The 24,505-nt window shown below is 41.3% G+C and overlaps 2 protein-coding genes across 2 annotated transcripts in view; both read right to left on the minus strand.

Annotated features, from left to right (window-relative positions):
* ESD (esterase D) lies at positions 201–9,338 on the minus strand. Its single transcript, XM_021376081.1, has 9 exons — positions 9,208–9,338; positions 8,601–8,676; positions 7,992–8,080; positions 7,718–7,816; positions 5,823–5,947; positions 5,102–5,221; positions 3,398–3,496; positions 2,222–2,389; positions 201–430 (listed from the first exon to the last, which is right to left on the minus strand). The coding sequence occupies exons 2-9, from the start codon at positions 8,666–8,668 to the stop codon at positions 350–352; spliced, it is 849 nt and encodes a 282-aa protein (XP_021231756.1). The 5' UTR covers positions 8,669–8,676; positions 9,208–9,338; the 3' UTR covers positions 201–349.
* The window catches only part of HTR2A (5-hydroxytryptamine receptor 2A), a 31,322-nt gene continuing 26,960 nt past the window's right edge, over positions 20,144–24,505 (minus strand). Inside the window, exon 4 of the mRNA XM_021376103.1 lies at positions 20,144–24,297. Coding sequence (XP_021231778.1) covers positions 23,498–24,297 — 800 coding nt within the window. The 3' untranslated portion in view covers positions 20,144–23,497. The remainder of the gene's footprint in view (positions 24,298–24,505) is intronic.

Genomic DNA, 24,505 nt, shown 5'->3' on the forward strand with positions numbered 1-24,505 from the left:
GGTATTCTATTAGTGGAAGAGGCACACTGTTATTCACTGCCTTTGTCTAAGATGCTAGAAACAGGCCTGAGGTCCCAAATACTTAATATTATTAAAAGCTAATTAACTCATCTGCTTATTTTCTTGTTGACCTAGAATGCAGCATTCACCTTCATCGTGCTGAACCTTTAAAGCACACAAGAATATTCACGATACTCTGAAGCATCAAATAAAGTGGGACGTTTATTTTATTAGCAGTGTAATCAGAAGAGCTCCACTTTACGGATGCTGCTTCAACAAATGATTTTTGTTTTGTTCACCTGTACCCTTCGACCTCCCGCTGGTCAGACGACGCTCCCCTTTGAGTAGTTCAAGCATTAAGGAATTTTGCGTGGTGTTTGATGTGGTCATTGATAAACGTAGCAATGAAAAAATAGCTGTGATCGTAGCCCTGGAAGAACAACAACGAAGAAGTCAGCAAATGCGTATAGTTCACAATAAGGCAATCATGCTGCACTCTCTTCTAGAGAAGTTTGTATCTCTTTTGTTTTAATCTGTTTTAAGAAATCAACAAAGACATAAATATATAGACTGTAAAGCATACCTAATAAGCTAAGTATAGATGACCTCTAGGAAGCACGCACCTTCACCTGCCCTAATCTGGGAACGCAAGTTAGAGATGGGTTGGGTTCGTGATCTTAAGGAACACGGGCCTGGCAAAAAGAAGAGCAAGGACCCTGAACTTCAAGCTTTTGTCTGTTTAAGGAATTATTGGACAGGATTCCCTGGGAAACTGTCATTTGGGTCTTGGGATGGAACAGAGCTGTCAGCTCCTTAGGGACACCTTTCTGAGAGCACAAGAGCTCTCCATCCCTCAAGGAATCAAGCAGAGGCAGGGAACGGGCATGGCTGAGGGAAAAGAAGGAAAAGTACAGGCAATGGAAGCTGGGATGGGTGGGCCTGGGAAAAAATACAGGGATGCCATCTGGCATCTGTCATCCTGTGTAAGGATAGGATTAGGAAAGCCAAGGCACGGATGGAACTGAATTTAGTGAGGGATGTGAAAGATAACAGGAAGGGATTCTACACGTACATTGGCCAGTTGAGGAAGACCAAGGAGTCTACCACCCCGTAAGTGAGAAGGGAGAGCTGGCAACAATGGACAGAGACTGCTGAGGTACTCCATGAGTTCTTTGCCTCAGACTTCACTGACAGGCTTCCCACACCTCTCACATCCCTGAACCTCAAGGCAGGGTCAGGGGAGCAAAATCCTCCCCAGTGTAAGAGCTTAGCGAGTCTGAGACCCGCCCCATGAGGCTGAATGTGTATGGCTGCCCAGAGAAGCTGTGGGTGCCCCATTCCTGGAGGCGCTCAAGGCCAGGTTGCATGGGGCCCTGGGCAGCCTGAGCTGGTGGGTGGCACTGCCCACAGCAGAGGGTTGGAAATGGGTGGGTTTTAAGGTCCCTTCCAACACAAGCTATTCTGTAAACAACAGCATCAGCTGCAGAGCAGGATGCAATCTGAGAGAACAGTTCCCCTCACTAGCACTGTCCTACTGGTAAAATACGGTCCGCGACCTCATCTCCTAAGTCCGAAGGCTCTATCACTATGTTAAAACAATAAAGAAACCTCTGAACTGTTCCGTTTTGTCAGCACTAAATAGACCTTGTGGCACAAGGCTGTATAGAAGCCCTTACGATAAACCAAAGAGGACAATCCTTTACATTCTCCATAACTGGGCTCCTCACTGGGTCTGGCTTGAAGTTGTGGAGCCTGCTTACAAAGACTCCAGTGCTCTCAACGTGGTGCTATTCTGGGTCACTGCACTGTAGGTCTTTAACTGAATCTAATATTTCACTAGCTAAATCACAAAGCTGAATGCAACACCTGCAGCACAGATAAGGAATCCTGCAAAAATACAGCTGTCATACTGCTTGTACAGTGACTGCGCTACAGATTAAAAATCATGAGTGCTGCTTCTCCAGCCTATCACTGGCAGATTTAACAGCAGCCAGAGATACCACCATCAGATCGGTTTGAGGAAAGTGTGATCGTAACCCCACCTAGTGGTGCAAGGCAGCTGAATCTGCAATGGCTTTCCCTCTTCCTCACTCGGCCAGGGACAGACTGACAGGTCAGCAAAAGCATGCCCAGGGACAAAAAGCCCTCTAGACTACCTGCTGCACACGCCCCAAACTCACACATCATCAACCAAACAGCAGGGTCTGCGGAAGCAACTTGCCTGCTGCAGTCTGAAGACTACTGGGATTTTCCGCTCTGTGCAGGCGGCGATGAAGTTATCTGGTAGCAGCTGGCCTGCTGATAGGAACTGATCATCTTTGCCTTGATCAATCAGGATGTCCAGGCGAGAGTCTGGATAGGACTTCACAAGCTGCGTAGCATCGTAGGCCTGCAGCAGTAAAAGGGAGACAACACTCAATTATGTTAGAACAGGCTGACTGTGAGAGAAGAATGCTAAGTACAGAGTGTTGTGTTATATTGATCAGGACATCAATTACAACTTGGAAGAGCAATCAGTTTCCTCTGCACTACCCTGTAACTATACAGTGGAGGAATAAAAACAAAAAAAACAAGACGTGCTTAATGACAAAAGACTTCAGTTATCAGGCTCACCTGTGTCAAGCTGAGCAGTGGTATGCATCTATTCTATGTCTTAAGTTAACTAGAGAAGTGTTTTCAGTGGATCCTTCTGAACTAGACACCTCATGTACAGCATCTGGTCCTGCAGCAGGATAGCATGATGATGTATGCCCAAATAACGCAGCAACAAGCACGTAAACATTTCTGTATCTTAACAATTCTTACAGGACTACTTATGTTTCTAAATTACGGCCCTAGAGCTAAAACCTAACTCCCGGTACCCTATGGGATACCAATTTCCAAGTTCCAATGGGCTCCTCTGCTCGCTGCCCCTGCCAGGCTGCTCCTGCAGATACCACAAGGCTCATCAGTCTCTGACCAGGTTGTAGCAGTCTCTCTTTTCAGGCTACCACAGAAGTTCTGAACACCGAGAACTGTGTTTCGGAGAGACAGGCCACAGAGTGTCATTTAAAATTCTTACACTCTTTAAAAATTCTCATTACTTCCATGCATTACAGCAAGTCTCAGATTGGCCACAATTCTTCTTAGCCCGTATTTTAAGATCTTCATAAAACAAGGAAGAATTTACTCAGTTTGATGAGAGCCTTCAATCTTGTTATGTTTGTCACAAGCACCACCAAGCACCAGCACGACATACCCAGCAGACCTGAGCAATGTTTACTACACTCCTACGCATGGATAAAGCAGCAACGTCAGCTCAGGGGCAACTCAGAGTTTTGTTCCAGACTTCTGCTGCAATGCATTTACAGATCACTCATTCACACGTTACCGAAGGCCTGTGAGTTCCAGCACATACCTCCCATTTGCTTACATCTGATCCCAGATATCCACCAAGGGCTTTCTTCCCCCACTGGCACTGCATAGGGTTGCAGATAGGAGAAAAAGCCGATACAGACTGTTTGGAAAGAAAGCATGAAAAAAAAACAAACAACCCATGAATAACAAAAAGTGATTTCTGATAACCAACAAGCAAACTAAGCGTTTTCAAAAGCTGGTTTGAAACTACCGCCAGAACCCTGAGCCTGCCACCAACCCTTTGAGCTAGGTGCCATACTTATTACCCTATTTCCCTATTATTTGTTCACCCTAGAACCACAACGTTCACTTTCCTTTTTGCACACAAGACAAGCTTTGAAACAAAGGGCTAGACACCCCATTCCATTCTTTGCTGGATGTTGTCTTGAGTTCCTTCAAGCAGTGGATAAGCCTGTTGTGCATGGTGAGAGCGTGGAACTACTTCACCTCCAACTCGATTTTGGAACAACGTAAGAAAGGCCTAAGGCGTGAAGCTCAGCCTGTCTGAGCATGCAGCACTGTCTCTTGAATTTAGCTAACTTAACTGCAGGCCTAGAAGTTGGGAAACATGCATTTCAGACCACAAGTCCAGGTGCTGGGAGAAAAAGTCCAAGCTCTATTTTTTACATTCTTCTTTCAGATTTGTCCCTGGAGCCATTAATATTTCCACTCTTATGTATTGCAAGAAATAGCAACCAACTACTGGAGCCATGGGCAGTTTCTTGGATTCTGGCACTTTCAGTACAATGTTTATTTCTTTTAGATAATACCATCAGCATTTTGAGTGCCAACAGTGAAAACAAATTTCTGAACTACTGGGTCCAAAAGATAAAGCTCTACTTTTATATCATCTTTTTATCTTACATTTTACGGTCTTACAAAGTCGAGCAGACGACACCGAGCAAATTTTACACCATTTTCTAAAATGCAGCTGTGTTTCTGTGACAGTGCATGCAGCTGACCACAAAGTTCAGGGATGAGACAGCCCATGACAGGGCCGATCCACAAAGACAGAGTATCTCCAAGGAGAGCAATGAAGTCTCCATTGAGAGTATAAAGGGCAAATAAGCTCCTGTGTATTTGATTTAGGTTAACATAGAACATAAATGCAACTTCACATACCTTGTATATTCAGAAAAAAGAAAATCAATCTTTAAGAAGACACTCAAATGTCAGAAAGAAAAGGGGGAGGGGGGGCCTGATTCTATCTTGTGTGTAGTGCAGGTGCTTATAGTCACATTTGATATCAGCTGGAGCTAATAGACCCTGCAGTAGACTCTAAGCAAACATAATACATTGGTGGCAAATAGGTTTGCTGGTAATAAATGCTCCGAAACAAGACAGGATTTGAAACAATACGGCAAATTACACGTCAGATTTCTAGACAATATTAGCAGGAGGAATTAACTGCAGGCCTAAAAGGGACCTGTTTATTTACTGGAAAAGCTGAGCATTTTCAAAAAGAAACCAAACTTTTCTTAGCCTTTAGAACTTTATTTTTTTTTTTAATTTCGCTATCATCAAATACAAATTCCAGAGCAGTGTTTCTGGCAATCTTCTGTATTTTCATAGTAGGCATCAGTGAACTACAACAACTAAAACAGTGTATATGTTTAACACTGCTACAGAACTTGGTATTACGTTTTATTTCTTTACTTCTATAGAGATCTGTATAAGCCTGAGTATAAGCTGTATTATATCTTACTTTGTACTTTCCAGGATTCTTCAGTGCAAGAATGAGAGCTCCATGACCTCCCATGGAATGCCCAAAAACAGACATCCGTTCGGGGTTGGTTGGAAAATTGGCATTTATCAGTTTAGGCAACTGTAAGGGAAGAGTGGGATAAAAACATTACAACAATTTTCATACATTTAGACAAAGAAGCATTGAGTAACGGACACATTGTAACACCAGGAAGATACTGAAACCAAAGGCACATCTTTGGTTCTAGGCTAACATTTATGATGACCTTATCACTCTCTTTAACTACCTGAAGGGAGGTTGTAGTGAGCTGGGGGTCAGCCTCTTCTCTCTTGTAACTAGTGACAGGACGAGGGGGAATGGCTTCAAGTTGCGCCAGGGGAGATTTAGGCTGGACATTAGGAAATACTACTTTTCTGAAAGAGTGGTCAGGCGCTGGAATGGGCTGCCCAGGGAGGTGGTTGAGTCACCGTCCCTGGAGGTGTTCAAGAAACATTTAGATATAGCGTTGAGAGACATGGTTTAGTGGGGTTATTGGTGGTAGGTGGATGGTTGGACTCGATGATTTTGTAGGTCTTTTCCAACCTAGCTAATTCTATGATTCTATGATGGTGGTCTGAGACCAATTTTAACAGACTGTAAAACCAAAAGGAAACATTTCATCTAATAGCATTCCTTCTTTAGCTTCACCAACAATACCACTACAGCCCAGCAACAAAGTTACCTCATCCTTCACGTAGGAGTACATCCTATAGTTTGTTTTCCAAGGATCTTCAGTGGCATCCACATAAAAGCCAGCACCGGTACCAAAATCCCAGCTTTCATCTTCTCCTTCAATATTGCAGCCACCTACCACAAAAATGGATTCTATCATTACTATGTCCCTGTTATGAGATGTTCACAATCGGAGGATCTGTCACTCAAATCAGAGACTTTGGACATTAGTTTCTCAATCAGTACGTCTTTACCCCTCCAACCAGTAAGACAACTTAGATTTTCACTCATTAATGCAGTATTTTAAAGCATACACACCTCCCTTTTAAGACTGCAGCGTAACAACACTGGCCGTCCCTTATCTTTTTTAAGCATATAACTCCCCCTTTTACAGTTAATTGCCCTTCACACTATAACTCTCCATAAAACTTCTGTCAGTTCTTCTCTGAATAACTGCAGGATTGTGTGCTCTTTTCCAAAGTTACACTTTCAAACCACATTTGCAGACATCTCCTTGAAAGTCAGTACACCCCATCTCTCACTCTCCCTTTGATTAGCTGTGATTTTCTAGCCTAGTTTTCAGAACAGAATGTAGTATTTCAAGCTATATGTGACGGGAAATAACGACCTCCCTTTCTCCCAGTGTTCGCAATTCAACATTACGTGGGCTTTTACCACTGTCAGATGACACTACAAACCCACGTGTAATCCCCGTGACAATCCCTGTCAATTTGTGCAGATACCTGCCACCTCATCACAGTGGGTGCAAGCACATTTTTCCAAGGACCAAAGCTGAGTTTGCTCCAGTGAAGCGCCCTTGAACATTGAGTGATTTTCCCAATTAAGAGTCCAGCAGTGGCAGGGACTGTGGGTGCTTATACAACTTGCTGGATATAACAAGTCTGTTATCTTCAGTCCCTCAGAGATGGTCAAAAACTCAAAGTCCTGCCATACAATAAAGGCAGCAGTGATTTTGCTAAAAGAAACCCTCTGGGGACATGTACTTAATCGCCTACAGGAGACAGTACACAATAACAAGTAAATATGATAGCTTTGTGTGACAATACAGATGGGGCTTTTTTGTTTTTTTTTTTAAGCCTCAGCAAGACACAAAGTACAAGCATTTCTGGTAACACATGCCTCTTGCTAGCCATCATTTCCCTCTCCTCATTTGTGCTCAGTTCAATGGCCCCTTTGTTCTAGTTTTAGTGCCAACAACTAAAGGAGTTTCAAATATAAAACTTCCACCAGCATGCTATTAAGCAGGCACGTATTAATCCCATCTGGGCTGGAACCAGGGCTCGGGGCACAGTGCAGTGCTAACTCAAGGCATGGCAGATAAGCTTATGGATTCTGAGACACTGGCTAAGAACAGCTCCGTGAACAGAGAAAACTATGCAGTCGTGCTTCCCATTGTGATAAAGGGATATGAGAACAGGTTTCAAAGACTGCCAAAAAAATCAATTTTCTGGTTTATTTGTGACTCCATTTTCAGTCAACATAAATACATTACTTGTGAATTTTTAAATGGAATACAGTGAGTTGCAATCAAAAATCTGATTACGTCTCTTTCCCAGACTTTCATAAGCCCTATCTTAGCAGAGAGAAATATCCCTCACTTCACAGACACACCTCATTCACGTCTAGCAACCTTCACAGATGCAGTCTCAGACAATTCCTTTTCACTCAGTGTGGCCCAGGCAAACCAAAAGGCTGGATACCCATGCTACCACACTGAACACTGATGACTTAATCCAGCTAACAGGTAAGGGAAGTCAAACTGCCATCCAGGTGGGCAACGTACTTCGTAGCAAACTGCAGCACTCCATTCTTTTGAGAATAAAGACAGAAGACTTCATTATAAGGCCTGAATTATCTTCTGTCATATCATTTGAGAAAACTTACGTGGGCTTGTGTCTGGTGCAACTACAATAAGGCCATGCTCAGCTGCAGCTTGCTGAAAACCTGCTTTTGTTATAAAATTCTGCTCCGTGCAAGTTAACCCTAGAAGAAAGAAAAATACAATTTGTTACATATTGCCCATAGCATTTCAGTTTCCAAAACCCTTCTGACAGAAAAGGTTTTGAAAATAGAAGGGATTCCTATCACCATAAACATGCAGGCCACAGTAGCTTAAATATTATTGTATTTCTAAAATCCTAAAAATCACGTTACTTACCTGAAAGCCAATACAGTACAGGACACTTTCCAGTTTCTGCTTTTGGAGGCAAGTAGATTCCAAATCTCATTTTGCATTTTAGCTCTGTGCTGTATCAATAAAACACTCCTTGTTATCAGCACTATGTAGTTAACAAGATGGATAACATCAAAAAAAGAAAGCAGAACCAGTGCACTTCATTCAAAGGCAGAAATGAAAAAAACGCATGCCACTCTGTTCACCTTCATCAAACAATAAGAATGCATCCCTTTTGCCTCTCTGTTCACAGCACTTTTACAGAGGGAGTACAAGGAAAATATCCAGCAGAGGGAATTGAACTTTGTACAGATGGTGACTCTCCGGGCCGCAAACAGGACAACTCAAGTAACGGAGCTCAATCTTAAAAGGGAAAAATACTGGTTTCCCATCTCAGGTCTGCAGCATTTTAGTACACTAAACATGTTACACATTAACACAGAAATACAGGCATGCAGACGGAACTGCAGACAACATCCCCTCCTGAACTACAGCTGTGAGAACACAGGGCTTGCCTGCAGACTGAGAACATAGGCAGCAATGAGATTGATTTGCTGTCCCGAGAAACACTTTGGTTGTTTTTTTAACGTTTACCTGTCATGTTCAAACACCTTCTGGAAACCCTCAAAGCATTTGTTGCTAGAAACCTGTTTCAGTGCCATGGCCTTAACTGTTAAGAAAAAAAAAAAAAAAAAAAAGGAGCAAGTTAAATCTGAAAATAAAACATTCCAGGACTTGACTCATACTAAGTTACAGGAGCTGAGAAAATGAATAAAACTTAAAGCATCTTCAGTACCACGGTCTCTCAGAAGATTCTCTTACAAACCTTTCCTGACCTTTCATTAACTTTCTATTCCCAGTTTTCCATTTTTTTTCATATTATTTATTTATACAAAGGGTCGCTCCCTCTGCCACAGAAAAAGCCACCACAAACCGGGCAACGCCAGAGCACGCTTTAAGCGTCCAAAGGACAACGTTCAGCCCCATAACACCCCAGGAAAGGAAAGACGTCCCCCCGGGCCTGCTTGTTTTCCTTTACGATCCCCGAGGGGCTGGACTCCAGCCTGACGGAAACCACCGCTGCAAGGCCCGCTCCGAGCACAGCCGCAGGCAGCAGTCACGCCTCTCGGTCTCTCCGTAGCTGGGCCGCGGCCCTCCCTCCCCCAGCCCGCCCTGGCGGCCCTGCACCCCGCTCCCTTACCTCGGCGGAGCACTGAGGCCGAGCGGCGGAGCGACAGAAGGAAGGGGCGGCTCCTGGCCGGGCGCTGCCTCCCGTTGCCCCGCCTGCACGCCCGGGCACGCCCCTCGTGTGGATCATGTTAAGTTTTTCACCTTCCAGGACCCACAGGTCCTTCTCCGCAGGGCTGCTCTCGATGAGCTCTTCTCTCAATCTGTACTCATATCTGGGATTGCCCTGACCCGGGTGCAACACTTTGCACACGGCCTTGTTGCACCTCATTAGGTTCCCATGGTCCCGCTTTTCGAGCCTGTCCGTGTCCCTCTGGATGGCATCCCTTCCTTCTGCTGTATCAGCTGCACCACTCAGCTTGGTGTCATCAATAATGCTGAAATATTCAAAAGAACAAGTATTTCTCTTAGCACTATTTTCACCAAATGACCGCGACCTCAAGGGAAAGAAGTTGCTAAAGCACTTTAAGCCATGGCATAGAGTCATAGAATCATAGAATCCTTAGAGTTGGAAAGGACCTCTGAGGGCCATCTAGTCCAACTCCCCTGCAATGAACAGGGACACCACAGCTAGATCAGGTTGCCCGGGGCCTTATTCAGCCTGGCCTACAATGTTTCCAGGGACAGGGCATCAACTACGTCTCTGGGCAACCTGTTCCAGTGCCTCACCACCCTCACTATAAAAGAAAGACTTTTTTCCTTATATTCAACCTAAATCTACCCTCTTTAAGCTTGAAGCCACTTGCCCTTGTTCTGTCACCGCAGACCCCGCTAAACAGTCTGTCCCCTTCCTTCTTTCAGCCCCCCTTTAGAAACTGACAGGCTGCTCTCAGGTCTCCCCGCAGCCTCCTCTTCTCCAGGCTGAACAGCCCCAGCTCTCTCAGCCTGCCCTCATAGGAAAGGTGTTCCATTCCGTGGATCATTTTTGTGGCATCATTAAGTTTGAAATATTTTACCTCTGCTAACTAAACTAATCGTTCTTCTTAGCAGCTGCCAACTGAAGGTTGCCATCCAGATTTTATAATGAAACCAAATCCTAGTTTAGGTAGTTTTTGTCATGTTTTCTGTCAGTTTGGAGATCACAAAAAAAAAGAAGATATTTGGCATTACTTTTATCCTGTTCATATTTCAAATTATTCTAAATTATTCTGATCTCTTACTGTTAATGGATCATAATTTTTTTTAAATTTGCAATTAAACATGCACATCAGATGCTAAAAAAAAAAAAAGGTCCTCAGAAAAGCACTCTTCCTCTTTTTAGTCTTCTAGCACAGACTTTATTAGCAGAACTATTTTTGCCCATAGCACTTTGAAGTCTGATCATCTGTTACTTTGTCGATGTGACAATTCTTCTCTATTTATAATCCCTCATTCTAGCAACACACAATACTGCCAACTTTGTCCTCCCATTACTTTTTGCTCTTCTCAGCAGAGCTGATAGATCCATCTGTAATGCAGCTGCTGGACCTTGGACCTTGGCTACTCGTTCTGCATTCCCAATTGGCTTTCCAGTACTGTCTTTGTACCTTGATATATCTCATACAAATAGTCTGTGTATGAACTGTTTAAACTTTCTTCTTAGTTTTTCTTTTGCAAGCTGGGTTTAACTTGCCCTTAAGCAAAATAACAGTTCTTCATTAGCATTTCTAAAACACTCTCCACTTTTCTTCTTCCTTCTCAATCTGTGCATGTTTTGTTAGTTTTTTAATGTCCTAGTCTCGTTACCAAGATATTGCCCAGTTAGTTTGTTACTTGATCCAAACTTTAGCCAGGCTATTTTCTCTCTCATATATATAGTCAGCTGTCATTGCATACATCTCATTTTGGATGGTATCTGCAGTTGTTTTTAGCTATTTCTCTCTTGGCAGTATAAAACCTGCCTATCTCAGCACTGATGCTGATAAGATTTTGATTTCCTATCCAAGTCTCTTAGATAACATCCATTCAATTTGTTCCCATTTCAGAGTGATATATTCAGAAGGATCCAACTGGCAGCCCACTGATGAGCTTACCTGACCTCCCCATGTCTCCCTGACGTCAAGACATAATTATTATTTTGTATGTCTTTTCAGACAGAAATAACCCCCTAGGCCAATAATATGTTGCCACCCTCCAGAGAGCTGTTTTCATGACATGCGGCTGAGTGTGTGTTGTGTATAAGAACTTGTAAAGTGAAAAACACCCCAGGATAGTGTTGTGAACAGAGCTGCCAAACTGGTGCAGTCTCTTCTCTGCTCTTTGTATAGATCTTGTTAGTATCCTAGGTTATGCACATTTGTTTAACCTCAGTGCAGTTTCTGTATCCTTAGAGACAGTGCCTGACAGGGTCTGCTGCTGTCACCAGTGAACTGATTTTGGTATCATTGTATGTATCATTTCAGACTATCTGTAAAAAATAGATGTGAAATGGGCATCCTGTCCAACAACAAATCACATAAAACCACATAAATCATTTCTTCATATGGTGCAGCTTGGCAAATAGTAGAAAGAAAAATATTAAAAAGAAAAGAATGACAGAAATTTGCTTTTGATATTCTCATGGACTGTGTATTCTTGCCTTATGTATTACTTTACAACTGTATTCCAAACATAACACATACTTCAATGTACTTACTGTATGTTCCCCCTTACAGCACTTTGAACCATTTTATTACTGATCTCATGCGGTAGTGAGATAAGATTTCATGTAGTCTACCTAGCAATTTTTGGGCATCTGTAAGGATGGCTTTGTATTGTGTCAAAAGGTATTTTGCCTTTTCACCACATTTTAAACGTACTTTTGGTCCTTGGGGAAATCTACCACAAGCTGCATCCCAATCAAAAAAATTTGCAGTTTCCAGCAAGATTCCAGCAAGAAACTTCTGCACTGTAGGCAAGCAACTCATATGCCATTAGCTTGTAGTACCAAATTCAGTTCTTCCATCTTCATTTCAGCACACCTGGTCATTCCCTCTGCCATGCACCCAGGTACATGCTTTTCTGAGGCTTTTGTAGTGGTATTTTGAATTAAGAATGTTAGTTGCTAAACTCTTTTACCTAATAGCTGTGAATTCCATCTCCTGCTAGGACTTCTCATCTTTTTTTTTCTTAGTATTTTTACATGTGATCTCATTTTCTCTTTGGTTATTCAGACCACTGTACTCACTTTGGGCTGTCTACTTTGCCAGGAGACTATTTCTATGTAGTTCTTTACTGTAAACAACTTTTACAGTGTTGTTTTCAGTCAAAATTGACCAAAATAAATGCATAGCAGAATAATGTGAGGACTGTGTTACACTCCTCCAGAGAGCTGTTTTTTTGGCATACAGCTGCCATAAAAGCAAGTAACAAGACAGATATAACAATCTCATATAGCAGTTGTCCATTATTTAGAAATTTATGATTGTAGTGCCATACTTTCTAAATTGTCTTAAATGAATACCATCCTATCAGTCATTTTGAAGTAACATATATGGCTGTTAACAGTATTATTCCTCAGTGTATTTCAAGCTGATTGTACTGATGTAACCTGCTTTGAGTATTCAGCTTTTCAAGGCAGAAGCTTTACACGGGGAGAAAGAGAATTTATCTGCCACTTCATTATTATTGATTTATTTTCCAATTTCCCCTTCTGTATCACCTCCATCTATCTTACTTTTTGTCTTAAATGGAAGTGAGATCTTCTAAAGTTTATTTCCTTCGCTTTCCTTCCTTACTGTCAAGATTTCACCTTGGTGCAACTTGTGATGTTATTTAACTGCTCTCCTTCAAGGCAGTTCTTTATCCGTGATCTGCCCAAGCTGTTTCTTCTCCACTAAAGCCCATTGCGGAGGCTGGAGGCTATACACTCTCAGTTATTTTATCTAATTCCATTACAGTTTTTTCTTCTTTGCTCCATTTCTTGCTTGCATCGCTTCTTTTTTGTTCATTAGAGACTTAGTAAGTCACTTGAGTCCATAGGTCTTTTGGTCTAGATTGCAATGTAATGCAAGTTACAGTGTCGTCAGTGCTAGTTGTCCCCTCTTTTTGTGTTCTTTACAAGTTTCCTCATCCAAAGGAAAAAAAATATCCAGTCTTTAGTAAGAACCTTATTTGATTAAACGATTAGTTACACGATCTTGTCTGTGTCCAGAGATGATTTCAAGATCAGCAACTGTATTTTGTCACTCTGATGTCAGTATAACTCCCCTGACTTCTCTTTAATTTGGCCGTATTTTGTACTGGTGTTTCTGTAGTGCTGCACTGGTGAGCTGAAATGGCCTCAATAGCTCTGAACTGCTGTAAAGCTGGACATGTTCATGAATCATTTTTGCAGAGTGGCTGCAGGAAATACATAGACAGAAGATTTGCAGTTGCAGAAATAAGCCATTTCTGATAAGAAGACAGAAAAATGTAGTGTTTTTTGAAAAAATCTTTGCCTCTGGTCTGATTGGTTACTTTGAAGCACATAGCTTTTAAAAAATGTTTAGGAAAAAGCAGTATTTTACTGCTGTCAAAGACTGAGTGTGGTAACATGCCTAGATAGCTTTGGAACAGCTAATAGAATCCCCAGCAGGAAGAACATTTATTTTAATAACACATATGGTCTTTCCTAAGGAAAGTATAGACAATGAAAAGAGTTAGAAAATTTCAACCATGTTTTAAGATGAAAAAGTGGAATAAGATGCTCATGTTGTCCCAGGAGAAATTGAGGCAAAAGATGCTTGTCTTCTGAGTGTTCTCTTTGATTTGATTCAGTCTGACTAAGTGGAATTACGGAAAAGAACATACAAATGCCTCATATGGTGCTGAGAGACCTGACAACGTCACTGCAAAGCCATTCTATATCATGTTTAAAAGGTCAGAACAATCTGGGTTTATTGTTATTATTTATTTTTAAATAAGTTTTATTCTTGAGTGAGAAAAGGCAAATGTGACACCCACCTTCAAGAAGGCCTTTCAGTGAAGACCTTGGCAGAAGTAAAAATGCAGCAAAACACCTTGAGAAGAGCCATTGGTGCCGTCAGAAAGGACAGGGTGGGTGCGGCTTCTTAGTAGGATGTGGTGTGGGTAGTCTGGAGGGAGGACTTTGAACCGTTCAGGACTCTGGCAGGGGGAATTTGTCTGGAGTCAGTCCTGAAGGGTCTGGGAAGGCTGGATGCTTCCAGTTCTGCCAGTGGAGATTCAGGTTGGATATTAGGAAAAACTCCAAAATAGTGGTCAGGCACTGGAACAGGCTGCCCAGGAGGTGGTTGAGCCATGTCTCTGGAGCCTGTGAAGAACCATGTAGATGTGGCACTAAGGGTCATGGTTTTGTGGACAATATTTGTGGTAGGTGAACAGTTGGACTAGACAGTCTTAGAGGCCTTTGCCAACCTTAATGATTTTATGATTCTGAGAAGGAGGATCCAGCAAACTAAAGGACTAAAGGCTGTCCATTGCGATGTTATGGAACAAATCCTCCTGGAAGCCATTTCCAGGTACATGAAGAAGAAGGTGTCTGGGAACAGCCAGCATGGATTTACCAAGAGCATGGTGTATCTGACCTGTCTGATTACCTTTTGTGATGAAAAGTCTCCCTCAGTGAACAAAGCAAGAGCAGTGGATGTTGAATACTTTGGCTTTTGCAAGGGCTTTGCGACAACTCCTCTTGGTCTTTTTTTAGCCAGACTGGTGAGATACAGGCTCAGTTAGTGGGTGGAAATTTGGCTGGCTTGCTGGGCTCAGTGTATTGATCAGTGGTACAGAGTCCAGGTGGCAGAGTGACACCTCTCGGGGATCGATACGAGAGCCAGGACTGTTTAGTGGCTTTATTAATGACCTGGGTGATGGGATGGAGTGCAATCTGAGATATACGGCTAAGAAAAATAAAAGAAGGATTATTGCATTTCCTGCAGTAGTGAAGATACAGAGACAAGGATAATAGGCCTTTGTTAAAAAAAGAGGCTTCAGTTCAGAAATAGATTTTGGAGTAAAAAAAAAAAAAATCGAAACTGCAGTAAAGAAGGGTGATGCCCTTCTGAACTACTGATGGTTTAGGCTATTTAAAATGAAAGAAAAAAAAAGGAAAGAACTTATTGTGATTGACAGTGACCAGGTCCAAAGTGCAAAAAAATGTACAAAGCCTAGTGAAGCAAAGCTTCTGACTTGAAGAGTTCACTGACTGTAAGACTAAAAGGAGAATGTGGAGAACTGAGGTATGGATTTCCTGAGTCCAGCCCTGGTGACTTTTGTTCACATGGAAACTTTGTCAGTGGCACTATACACAGTTACATGAAGCAATTCAAAATCCATTGGACCATACTGTTTCCAAATCCTGAGATCTTCTGCCTTCATCTGACCCACCTGCATCATCCTCCTACTCCTTGGGCATATCAGAATAGGGCACAGTTCAATTTTTTAATCCCTTCCCAGGTGACTATTGCTCAAGAAACACATTCAGGAAATAGTCTGTGTTCTCTCTTGGGGACCCTGACTGGCTGTTAATCATTCCTTTGCAGTGGGAGGTTTATCCCCTATACTACATCTCCAGCCTTGACCTTAGGCCCATCAGCCGCAACTATTTAATACTGAAGACCAATAGTTACGTGGCTACATTATAGCTGCTGTTAAGTTGTGAACTGAGCTGTTTTACACTGATGGGATTTGAAGGCTAGGATTTTCTCTGAGCAATTCCAAATGTGGATACTTTCCATATGCTGTAAATACTCATTTTAGACTGCCTCTCTTTCTCCATTGCATGTCAGAGCTGTGTCAACTAGCTTAGACATGGACCCTTAACTCGCAGACTCCCAGCAGTTCCAAGCCTCAGTGACTGACTCACAGTGAAAAATGAGTTTTGCTTTTGCTGCATAGAGAAAGGGATCATCTGAATATCTTTGTCATTTAAGTGATTCAGTATCGATGACTTTACAAAACAGGTTTTTTATAAAGTTAGAATCCTTTGAGTTGGAAGGGACTTTTAAAGGTCATCTGTTCCAACCCCCCTGCAATAAATAGGGACATCTACAGCTTGATCAGGTGCTCAGAGCCCCGTCCAGCCTGACCTTGAATGTCTCTGGGGATGGGGCATCCACCACCTCTCTGGGCAACCTGTGTCAGTGCCTCACCACCCTCACTGCAAAAAACTTTCACCTTATATCCAATCTAAATCTCTTCTCTTTTAGTTTGAAACCATTTCCCCTTCTCCTATCGCAGCAGACCCTGCTAAAGACTCTATCCACTTCTTTCTTATAGTCTCCCTTTAGGTACTGAAAGGCTGCTATCAGGTCTCTCTGGAAACTTCTTTTCTCCAGGCAGAATATCCCTAGCTCTCTCAGCCTGAAAGTTGATCTGAAGCTCAGCAACCATCATTTTAACTACTGTTTTCTTGTGTCAATTTCCTGCTGCAGTTGTTTGGTTGCATGAACCCTTTTATTTCAGTGTTCCTGGTAACAGTGAAAAAGTGTGTAAGGATTGTCAAGCTGGGGATCTTTCTGTCATTGCAGAACATTCATCATATAATAGGAAAAACAAAAGTGAACTCATGAAATAGTAATATTTACACTGTCAGCAAATTGTGACCTAAGAATTTGTGAATTTAATCCTTCACGTCTTTTAGGCACTTGCACAAACATTTATGGAAGAGCAGGAACAGAAAAATTGTATTTGCTCAGTTACATACATGCACAGATCACTTTTGTTGTTTGAAATCTTAATGCAAGCAACTGTAGTGGTGCAAAATGAAGGTACATTCAGCTCAACACTTCATTTTGCTGTAGTGTAACCTGGTAGAAGGACGTGCACAAGCATTTGGCAGGCAGCTCCAGAGAGCACCTAGCCTAGATCTGAGATCTCTGGCTGGAGGTATGTACAAACTGTATGTTAAAGAGCTCTCTTTGGCTATTTTGTTCATGAATTCACACAGTCCTTGAAGAATCCCTGTCAATGTGAGTAATAAATTTGGAAGCCATCCTGTAATATTGTCCGTGTTGCTTTTCTCTTAGCTTTTAAAGTAATACTCAAATACTTTAAAATCATTTTTTACACCGTTCCATAACACAAAAATCTCATTCCAGTGTGATAACAATCAGTTTGGGGCATATCATTCTGTATGTAAAGCTAGAACCAATTTTTCCCCTTCAAGAAATCACCTTAAGTTGTACCCCCTTAGGTTTACCTATTTAAAATTTAATCTGCCATTTCCAGAGCCATCACAGGGTGTCATGACCTCTTTGCACAATCTTTGCAATAGTTCTCCACTATGTATACTGTCACTTTCACATATGCTTTTCTAGATTTTTACAGGTAAAATACCACAGGCCCAATTTAGTCTCGTGTAGGACTCACTGATGTCCTGCCATCGTGGTGAAGACTGATGATTTAAGAGCTTTTGATGAGGGACCATGTTGATTCACATAAGTGGTCACTCTTTTCAGTAAATATGTCTATAAGTTGATTTGTGTCCTTTACATAACCTCTGTACTCTTTTACTTCATTACTTTTTTGCTAACGATTTGATTTGAAGCAAATCTTTTGACATGTGGCCATGAGGAAGTCTGCTGACATAGGATCCTTCCCAAGTGTCCCCACTGTGAAAACAGATGTTAATAAAAAAAAAAGAAAGATCTTTCTACTAACATATTAGGATCTTTTAAGAAAAGATCCTAAGGTATAATTTTCCACACCAAGAGTGGTAAAGTACGCATAGTCAAAATATATTACCTTATGCATTTTAAATAAAACCTGAACAAGTCCAATGCTTGAAAAAACACATTGCTTGGCCAAGTTGAACTCTAATTTTTCTCCACAGCCATCTAAAATTCTTTGTTTGAGTTAGTATTTAATTTTCCTTCAGAGACATCACCTATTTTGCCTAGCTTTGTACTGGATACATAGCAATATAGTTCAAGCAATTTAGATGCAGTTAATTCCGATTTATGTCCTGTGAAGACTGAGTAACTTGACACGTGTAAAATGATGCACTGAATTTGAATGAAGCCTTTGAGTTTGACAGATTTTCTCTACCCTAGAATTCAGACTTTAATTGAGCTGAAAAATGATGAATGTGTGTGGTCAAATAACACTCAATGTAAGTAATCGTGGTTTGCAGAACCATTGCAAGAACTATTTTGGGGTCAGATAACATGGTATGTCTTTGATTAAATTACAAATACCAATACTGAATATAATACAATTAAATCAAGGAATGTCACTGCATTATATAATATTTATAAATATCCCTTTGCCATATTTCAAGCTGCCTCAGAAGATTATACCATAAACCTGAAGACCGAATATACTCTTCTCCAAATATCTTCTTTGCTTTTAGGGGTTGGAGTACCAGGTGGATAAGGTAGGTTTGTTCTGTTTCAAGGGTTAGTGTGAATTATGTCAGAACGGGTAAACCTGGCAGTTGGTTTTCCAATTAATGTGAGTAATGATGGTATCTTGGAGCCTATGTCCAGTAGATTAGTACTACAGAGGTAAAAATGAGTGGTAACGTGCCAGGGATTTACCAGGCATGTTTCACTCTGTGGTACCTCACAGGTTTGTAACTAAAATAATGTTCACCTGTTTTAGATAACTTCTGAAAAAAAAGACGTGGTTATATGCTCTCCTCTACACATTTTGAAGCTTGGTGAATCATTAAGACTAATCTAGGTTTGGAGAGGACTTCTTATTAACAGCCTTATTACTCTAATATCTGTTGCAGTTGTAAACAAGAGGACGTATGCTATAAGATCAGTTTGGAGGAATACACTTGTTTTGAGTTTCCCATGGAAAAAATCAAGTAGCAATAAAGTCCATTTTGAGTTCTTGTTATATTACTCTTTATGAAAAAGGAAATGCTACCAATAGATGGCACTGTGATTCTGTGACTCAGGTGGTATTTATGTTTGTGAAGTGTTGTAATGCTATTTATATATGACGCTTATTAATTTTAATCTTAACGTGTGACATTTTGGGGAAATTTATTTAACTGATTTATTACCATTACGTTGTTTCTCAGACTGAACATTTTAAGCTGTATTTATTTGGCCAAAGAATACATCCTTTTTCATTAGGAGAGCTATTTTAGAAAAAAAGAGTGATTGCACTGGCTCATTGTGGACCGCAGTCTACTAAGATGGAGTTAAATTCTGCAATGTGTTCTTTCTCTTTGTCAGTTCAGCAAGAGCTTTAACGCAACCTTAGCTTTCAGCAGATACTGCACTATGTATATATATGGGGAGATTAGACCCAGCTAAAATTGCTACTTAAGACAAACCTCCAATTTATAAAACAACTGATAGCATTTGAATATTTTAATCTGCTTTATGAGCAGTGGGATCTGACAAAACAATAAAGCTTTAGAACACCATTTTACATTAGCGTTTACAAAATACAGCAAACATTTTTCTCTAGGTATTTACATAAGCAAAGATACAGGTATTCAAAATAGAATGCATCTCACCATTCGCCAATAATTACATAAGTACAGTGCATGATAGGCTGGATGGGATCGATACTTAGGATGTTTTACCCTGAAGTATATAAAGTACGCACACCAGCTTAGGAGATAGATGGTGAGCTTCATGTCTTTGGACATTTTTCAGATGCAGTCTCAGCAGTAATAAAATGTAGAACTGCTTGAAAAATTGTCAGTTAAAACATTTTTCAGATGAAGCAGTTCTGTTGGACGCGGATGTGACAGACTGACTCGTCACGCTTTTCCTGTATGGCCGGGGAAGGCCCTGACCTCCGATCTAGTCAATGTGAATGTCTCTGTTCTTTTCTTCTTTTTTTTTTTTCCTGGGAATTTTCAAAATTGCCATTCCAGTCTGATGCATGATGAAAACACTTTTTTTTTCAAGATGGAGTTGTTGCTCAGAAGATGATCATATCAAACACTAGTGTTCGTCCCAAGCCTATAAATAAATTCTGGTTGAAAATGGCTGAACTTTGACATCATTGGCAGAAGTACAATGACTTACAATTGCCGTCTCCTGATTAACAGCCTCCTGCAGAACTGGCACGGTGAGTGTTACAAATTCAGACATTGACTCTGTTATCAGCCCTAAGGCAATCCATGGAAAAATCTAGTAAAATTTTGGTGCAAAGTGGCAGAATCAGTCCTTCCAAAACTGTCAGACATCTTCACAAAGAGCTGGAGATTGTGGTTTTCATCTGCTGTGCATCCCTGGCTTAGAGAGGTTTCTTGGGCAGAAGCTGCTGCTCTCTCAGTAAAGCCATCTATCTGAGTGCTAGCAGTGTTATAATCTCTGGCATCAGATATCCCCGCTTCTAACCAAAAATAAATGTTTTGTTGCCTCCAGCTGTTAATTAAAGAAATGCTGTCAAGTCTCTTAGGCCCCAAACACAGATTTTATTTTAATAAGCGGGAAAGGATTTCATGTTCAGAGTTGTCTTCTAATGAAACATCAAGCAAGTAGTTGAAACCCTTTCTGTTTGCATTGAAACATTCCCTGTCAGTATTTGCAACCTGAGCAATTTCACATTGTGAAAGAGGAACAGAAGGTGAAAGGAGAGAGAGAAGGCAGGCTGATTTATGCTGCCATGTGGGTGAAATGCAGACGGTAAGCAGAGAGCATCGGCAGTGGATGCAAAATGTTCAGCAGCAGCTTATTAAGAGCAGCCAAGTGGGGGAGACTGCGCTGAACACTAACAGGAGTTTCTGGAAGAACTGAGCTGTGGAGAAGTGCAGGGTGCCCATAAACACGTTACAGTACACAGGCCAGCTCTGCTCCCTGGCGCAGATGGACAATAGGGCAAGGGCTCTCTGTCCTTTCTGCTTATTTCTCTTGAAAGCACAGGAATGCAACAAAATTCCCTCCATTTTTAGTAGCATCTGTGTTTCCTTTCCCCTCACACTCAGAGTTGGACTCCTTTGATCAGTATTCCTCATATGAAGGCAGTCTGGTTTGGTGCCAGATCCAGAGCTCCCTGCTCACAGAACTTAGGTTTTATTGCTCCCTACCTTTTCCCTGGAGTTCTCAAGGGTGAATCCTCAAAACCATCTTTCATTTGCAGAGTGGAGATGTCTGGGCACCAGGAGGTTCTGGATACCCTGTTCTGTGGGATACCCTGGAGAGATGCTGGCTGGATGGTGTGACAAGAGCTGGTGGTTGACCTTGGCTCAAACCTGCTGATTTAGGGTCTGTATCAAACTCCTAACAAACAGTGGAAAGGCCTGCTGTTCCCACCTACTCTGGCAGCTGCCCTCATGCTCAGCTATGTTTAGCAGATTCCCCCTGAAATCCCTTCTCTGCCTGTGCAGAAGTGTGGGCTTGCACCCCTCTTGCTGTGCCATACAGGAGTTGGTAGGGCGTAGGAAGGGAGGAACAGTGAGCTGATTTTTCCTTCTGCTAAAGTTCTTCCATGTTGATTCTGGTGTCCAAGTGTTTCCATCCATCATCTTGGTGAGCACAATATTTACATTGACTGATTTGTCATGGGATCCAAAGGCTCCAGTTTTTTGGGAGCTACCATTAATGACTACATGTCCATGGACGACATGCATGCCATTGCTGTGACCTATCCCACACTGGAGGAAACTGCCCCCAAAACTCAGCAGATTTAGTTATCTTACTGATAACAGGTAGAAGAATAATAAAAGTTGTTGCTTGGAAATCAGCGGAACAACCACCCAAGTTCTAAGTCTTCTTTTACCACAGAATTCAATATTTTAAATTGAAGGTCTTCCTTTTCTGAGCAAAACCCTGTTGGATGAATGAGATTTGTTTATCTCTCTCTCTTTACCCTAGAGGATATTTAATTGTTCTATGGAAAGTGAACAGCTTCAAGAGAAGGACTTGTTAAATGATGAAGGCGTTGGAGTTTGGCTTCTGGATAGGTAGTGCTATTCTTCAGATTGGACAGGATCTGAAACTGGAATGCATCCTACTTATGGCTGTAAAATTCATGTAATGAATCAAATGCTTGGATTGATGTTCTGATGCAACATTTGTGTTTCTGCTCTCCAGCACAGTCCCACTGACTTTAGTTAAAGTGTCTGTGATGCCTAAAAGTCGTCAGACAATGTTCTTCCAGAGAATGTATTTCATGTTCTTTATGTAATGCATTCTGCCCTTGGAGCTGTGCAGGTGAAATACAGTGCTGTTTATAAGTCCTGTTATTTTCAAGTGGGCCCAATTTGCCCAAACATATTTCATTAAGGCTGAGTCCTAATAGTGCAAGCTACCTATCATTCCTGAGCAATCTACCGTAACAGCAAAACAGCAAAACCAGGGAAAACAATTTTGAACAAGTAACAGGTTTTGAATAATTCTGACTCTATGAGCACTAAAAGAGAACCAGAAGGACACCTTCATAATGGCCTTTTTAACCAATGAGAAGTGGTGGGAGAGAATCTGCTGAAATCTTTCACTAAAGGATTTACTCATGCAAAACTTTCACTGACATTACTTAAATCAGGCTCTGCTGGAATCAAGCAGAGGCACGGAATCATTCTTGAAATTACTTAGCAGTACTGTGCTTGATTTTCCACTCTTCTCTCACTTCACCTCCCTGTCAACACCAGTGGGAAGGAACAGAGAATCAAGTCCAATAATGACTTTCGAAAAAGTTACTTTGAAGTTTATGTTAGAACAGATGAAATTTTTAGAATGGAAATAAAGTGAAAGACGTGAAATAATAGATTAAGAATGGTGGTAGAAACAAGGGATCATTCAAGTATAATTTACTTGTGAAGATTGCTAATTTGAACTCAGAACAAGCGGCTGAAAAGTCCGTTAACATTTCAGAATGGTCACTTGGAAGAAAAAAATAGCCATAAAAACACTGTTACCAAAACTTCTATATAATTAATCTATACAGGCTTTAATAGATTTTTCTTTAATGCTTTAAAATGTATTTTAAATATATATTAGTAAATGAACCATCATTTTATTTAAAGTTCCATAAAGTGCTCATTCGGTTAATGATAACAAAATCCCATTGCAGCAAGACGAACTAGCTGGAGCCTACCCTGCAAAGAAATCAAAGGACAGCTTAGCTTTCATTTGCAAAGAGAAAAGAAATGTGTAGATTTCTTCACAGCCCATAATTATAATACCAGAAATTGGATTTTTTTCTTTAAGAAATATATCCTTTCGATTATTAAAAAAATAAGTTTAGTAAAGCCTGTGCTTAAAACAGCCAAAGTACTGTATGAAAAAAAATTGCACATTTGATACCATTCAACCCTGCTTTTCATCAACAGGATAATATGAGGCGCATGTGATGTTACTGGAGGGTCTCTCAGACAGGGCTGATTTTCTTGCGCTCTCAGAGCATCTCACCGCGAGATGAAATTTTCGGTGTACACTCGGGGTTGTCATGGCAGCTGCCAACAGCTGGCAGAGTCACACGCCACTGACCTTTTCATTCCCTGGACTGATGCTTCCCTTTGAGGTACTGTCCATATGGCGTATTCCTATTGTGACCATCGAATAATCCTTAGTCATCATTTTTGCCTCTTTTTTCAAGCTCTTCATTTGAGCTAGGTGGAGCTGGCTAGAATTATACGCGAGTGCTGGGATAGTATTCACTAAAATCAGCTGGAAAGGTTTCTTCTCCTCCTTGTAGCGACACTGAATGTAACGAGAGAAAGCTGAGCGGTAGGTCTTATTGAACAGTGTATATACGAGTGGATTGACAGCTGAAGAAAGGTACCCAATCCAAACAAATATGTTGAGTAGCCCACCAATGACTTCTTCACTGCACGACTCCTTACAAATCACAGACATCACATTGGTGATGAAAAACGGGCACCACATCACAACAAACAGAAAGAAGACAATGCCAAGGACCTTGGAAGCCTTCTGCTCGTTGCTGATGGATTGCATGGTTCTCCTCCCAGAGGTCCCCACGTCCCTGTTCAAAGAGCGCTGGAAGAGTTTCTCTGAAGAAAGGGAACTCTGAGGGAGGAAACTAAAAGAAGCAAACTTGGTCTTTGTGCCAATGTCATTCACGCACAGTGTAGCTTCCTTCTGCAGCGACTTGATGGTTAAAAAATAGGTGACCACCATGATGGTTAGAGGGATGAAGAATGCTGCAAAGGAGCCTACTAGGACAAAATTCTCATCTGCAAGAAGGCAGTGGTCTTTCTTAAACACTTTGGAGTCATCTTGTAGTCCAAAGACAGGGATAGGCATGGAGATACCTGAAGGTGGGTTAGAGAAAGAGGAGGTTAAACACAGAAACAAAAATTACCCCTTTCCAATCTTTAAGAAAAATTAAACAAAACACTCTTAATTGTACAGATTACTTCTCAAAGAAATAGTAGTTATACAATGTAAATGATTGCTAGCAGGTAGAACCATGATTGACAGACATCCCAAAACAAACTGAATTTACACAGGAGAAGGAAC

Source organism: Numida meleagris, chromosome 1 (assembly GCF_002078875.1).
Source record: "Numida meleagris isolate 19003 breed g44 Domestic line chromosome 1, NumMel1.0, whole genome shotgun sequence".
In the NCBI taxonomy this organism is placed as follows: Eukaryota; Metazoa; Chordata; class Aves; order Galliformes; family Numididae; genus Numida; species Numida meleagris.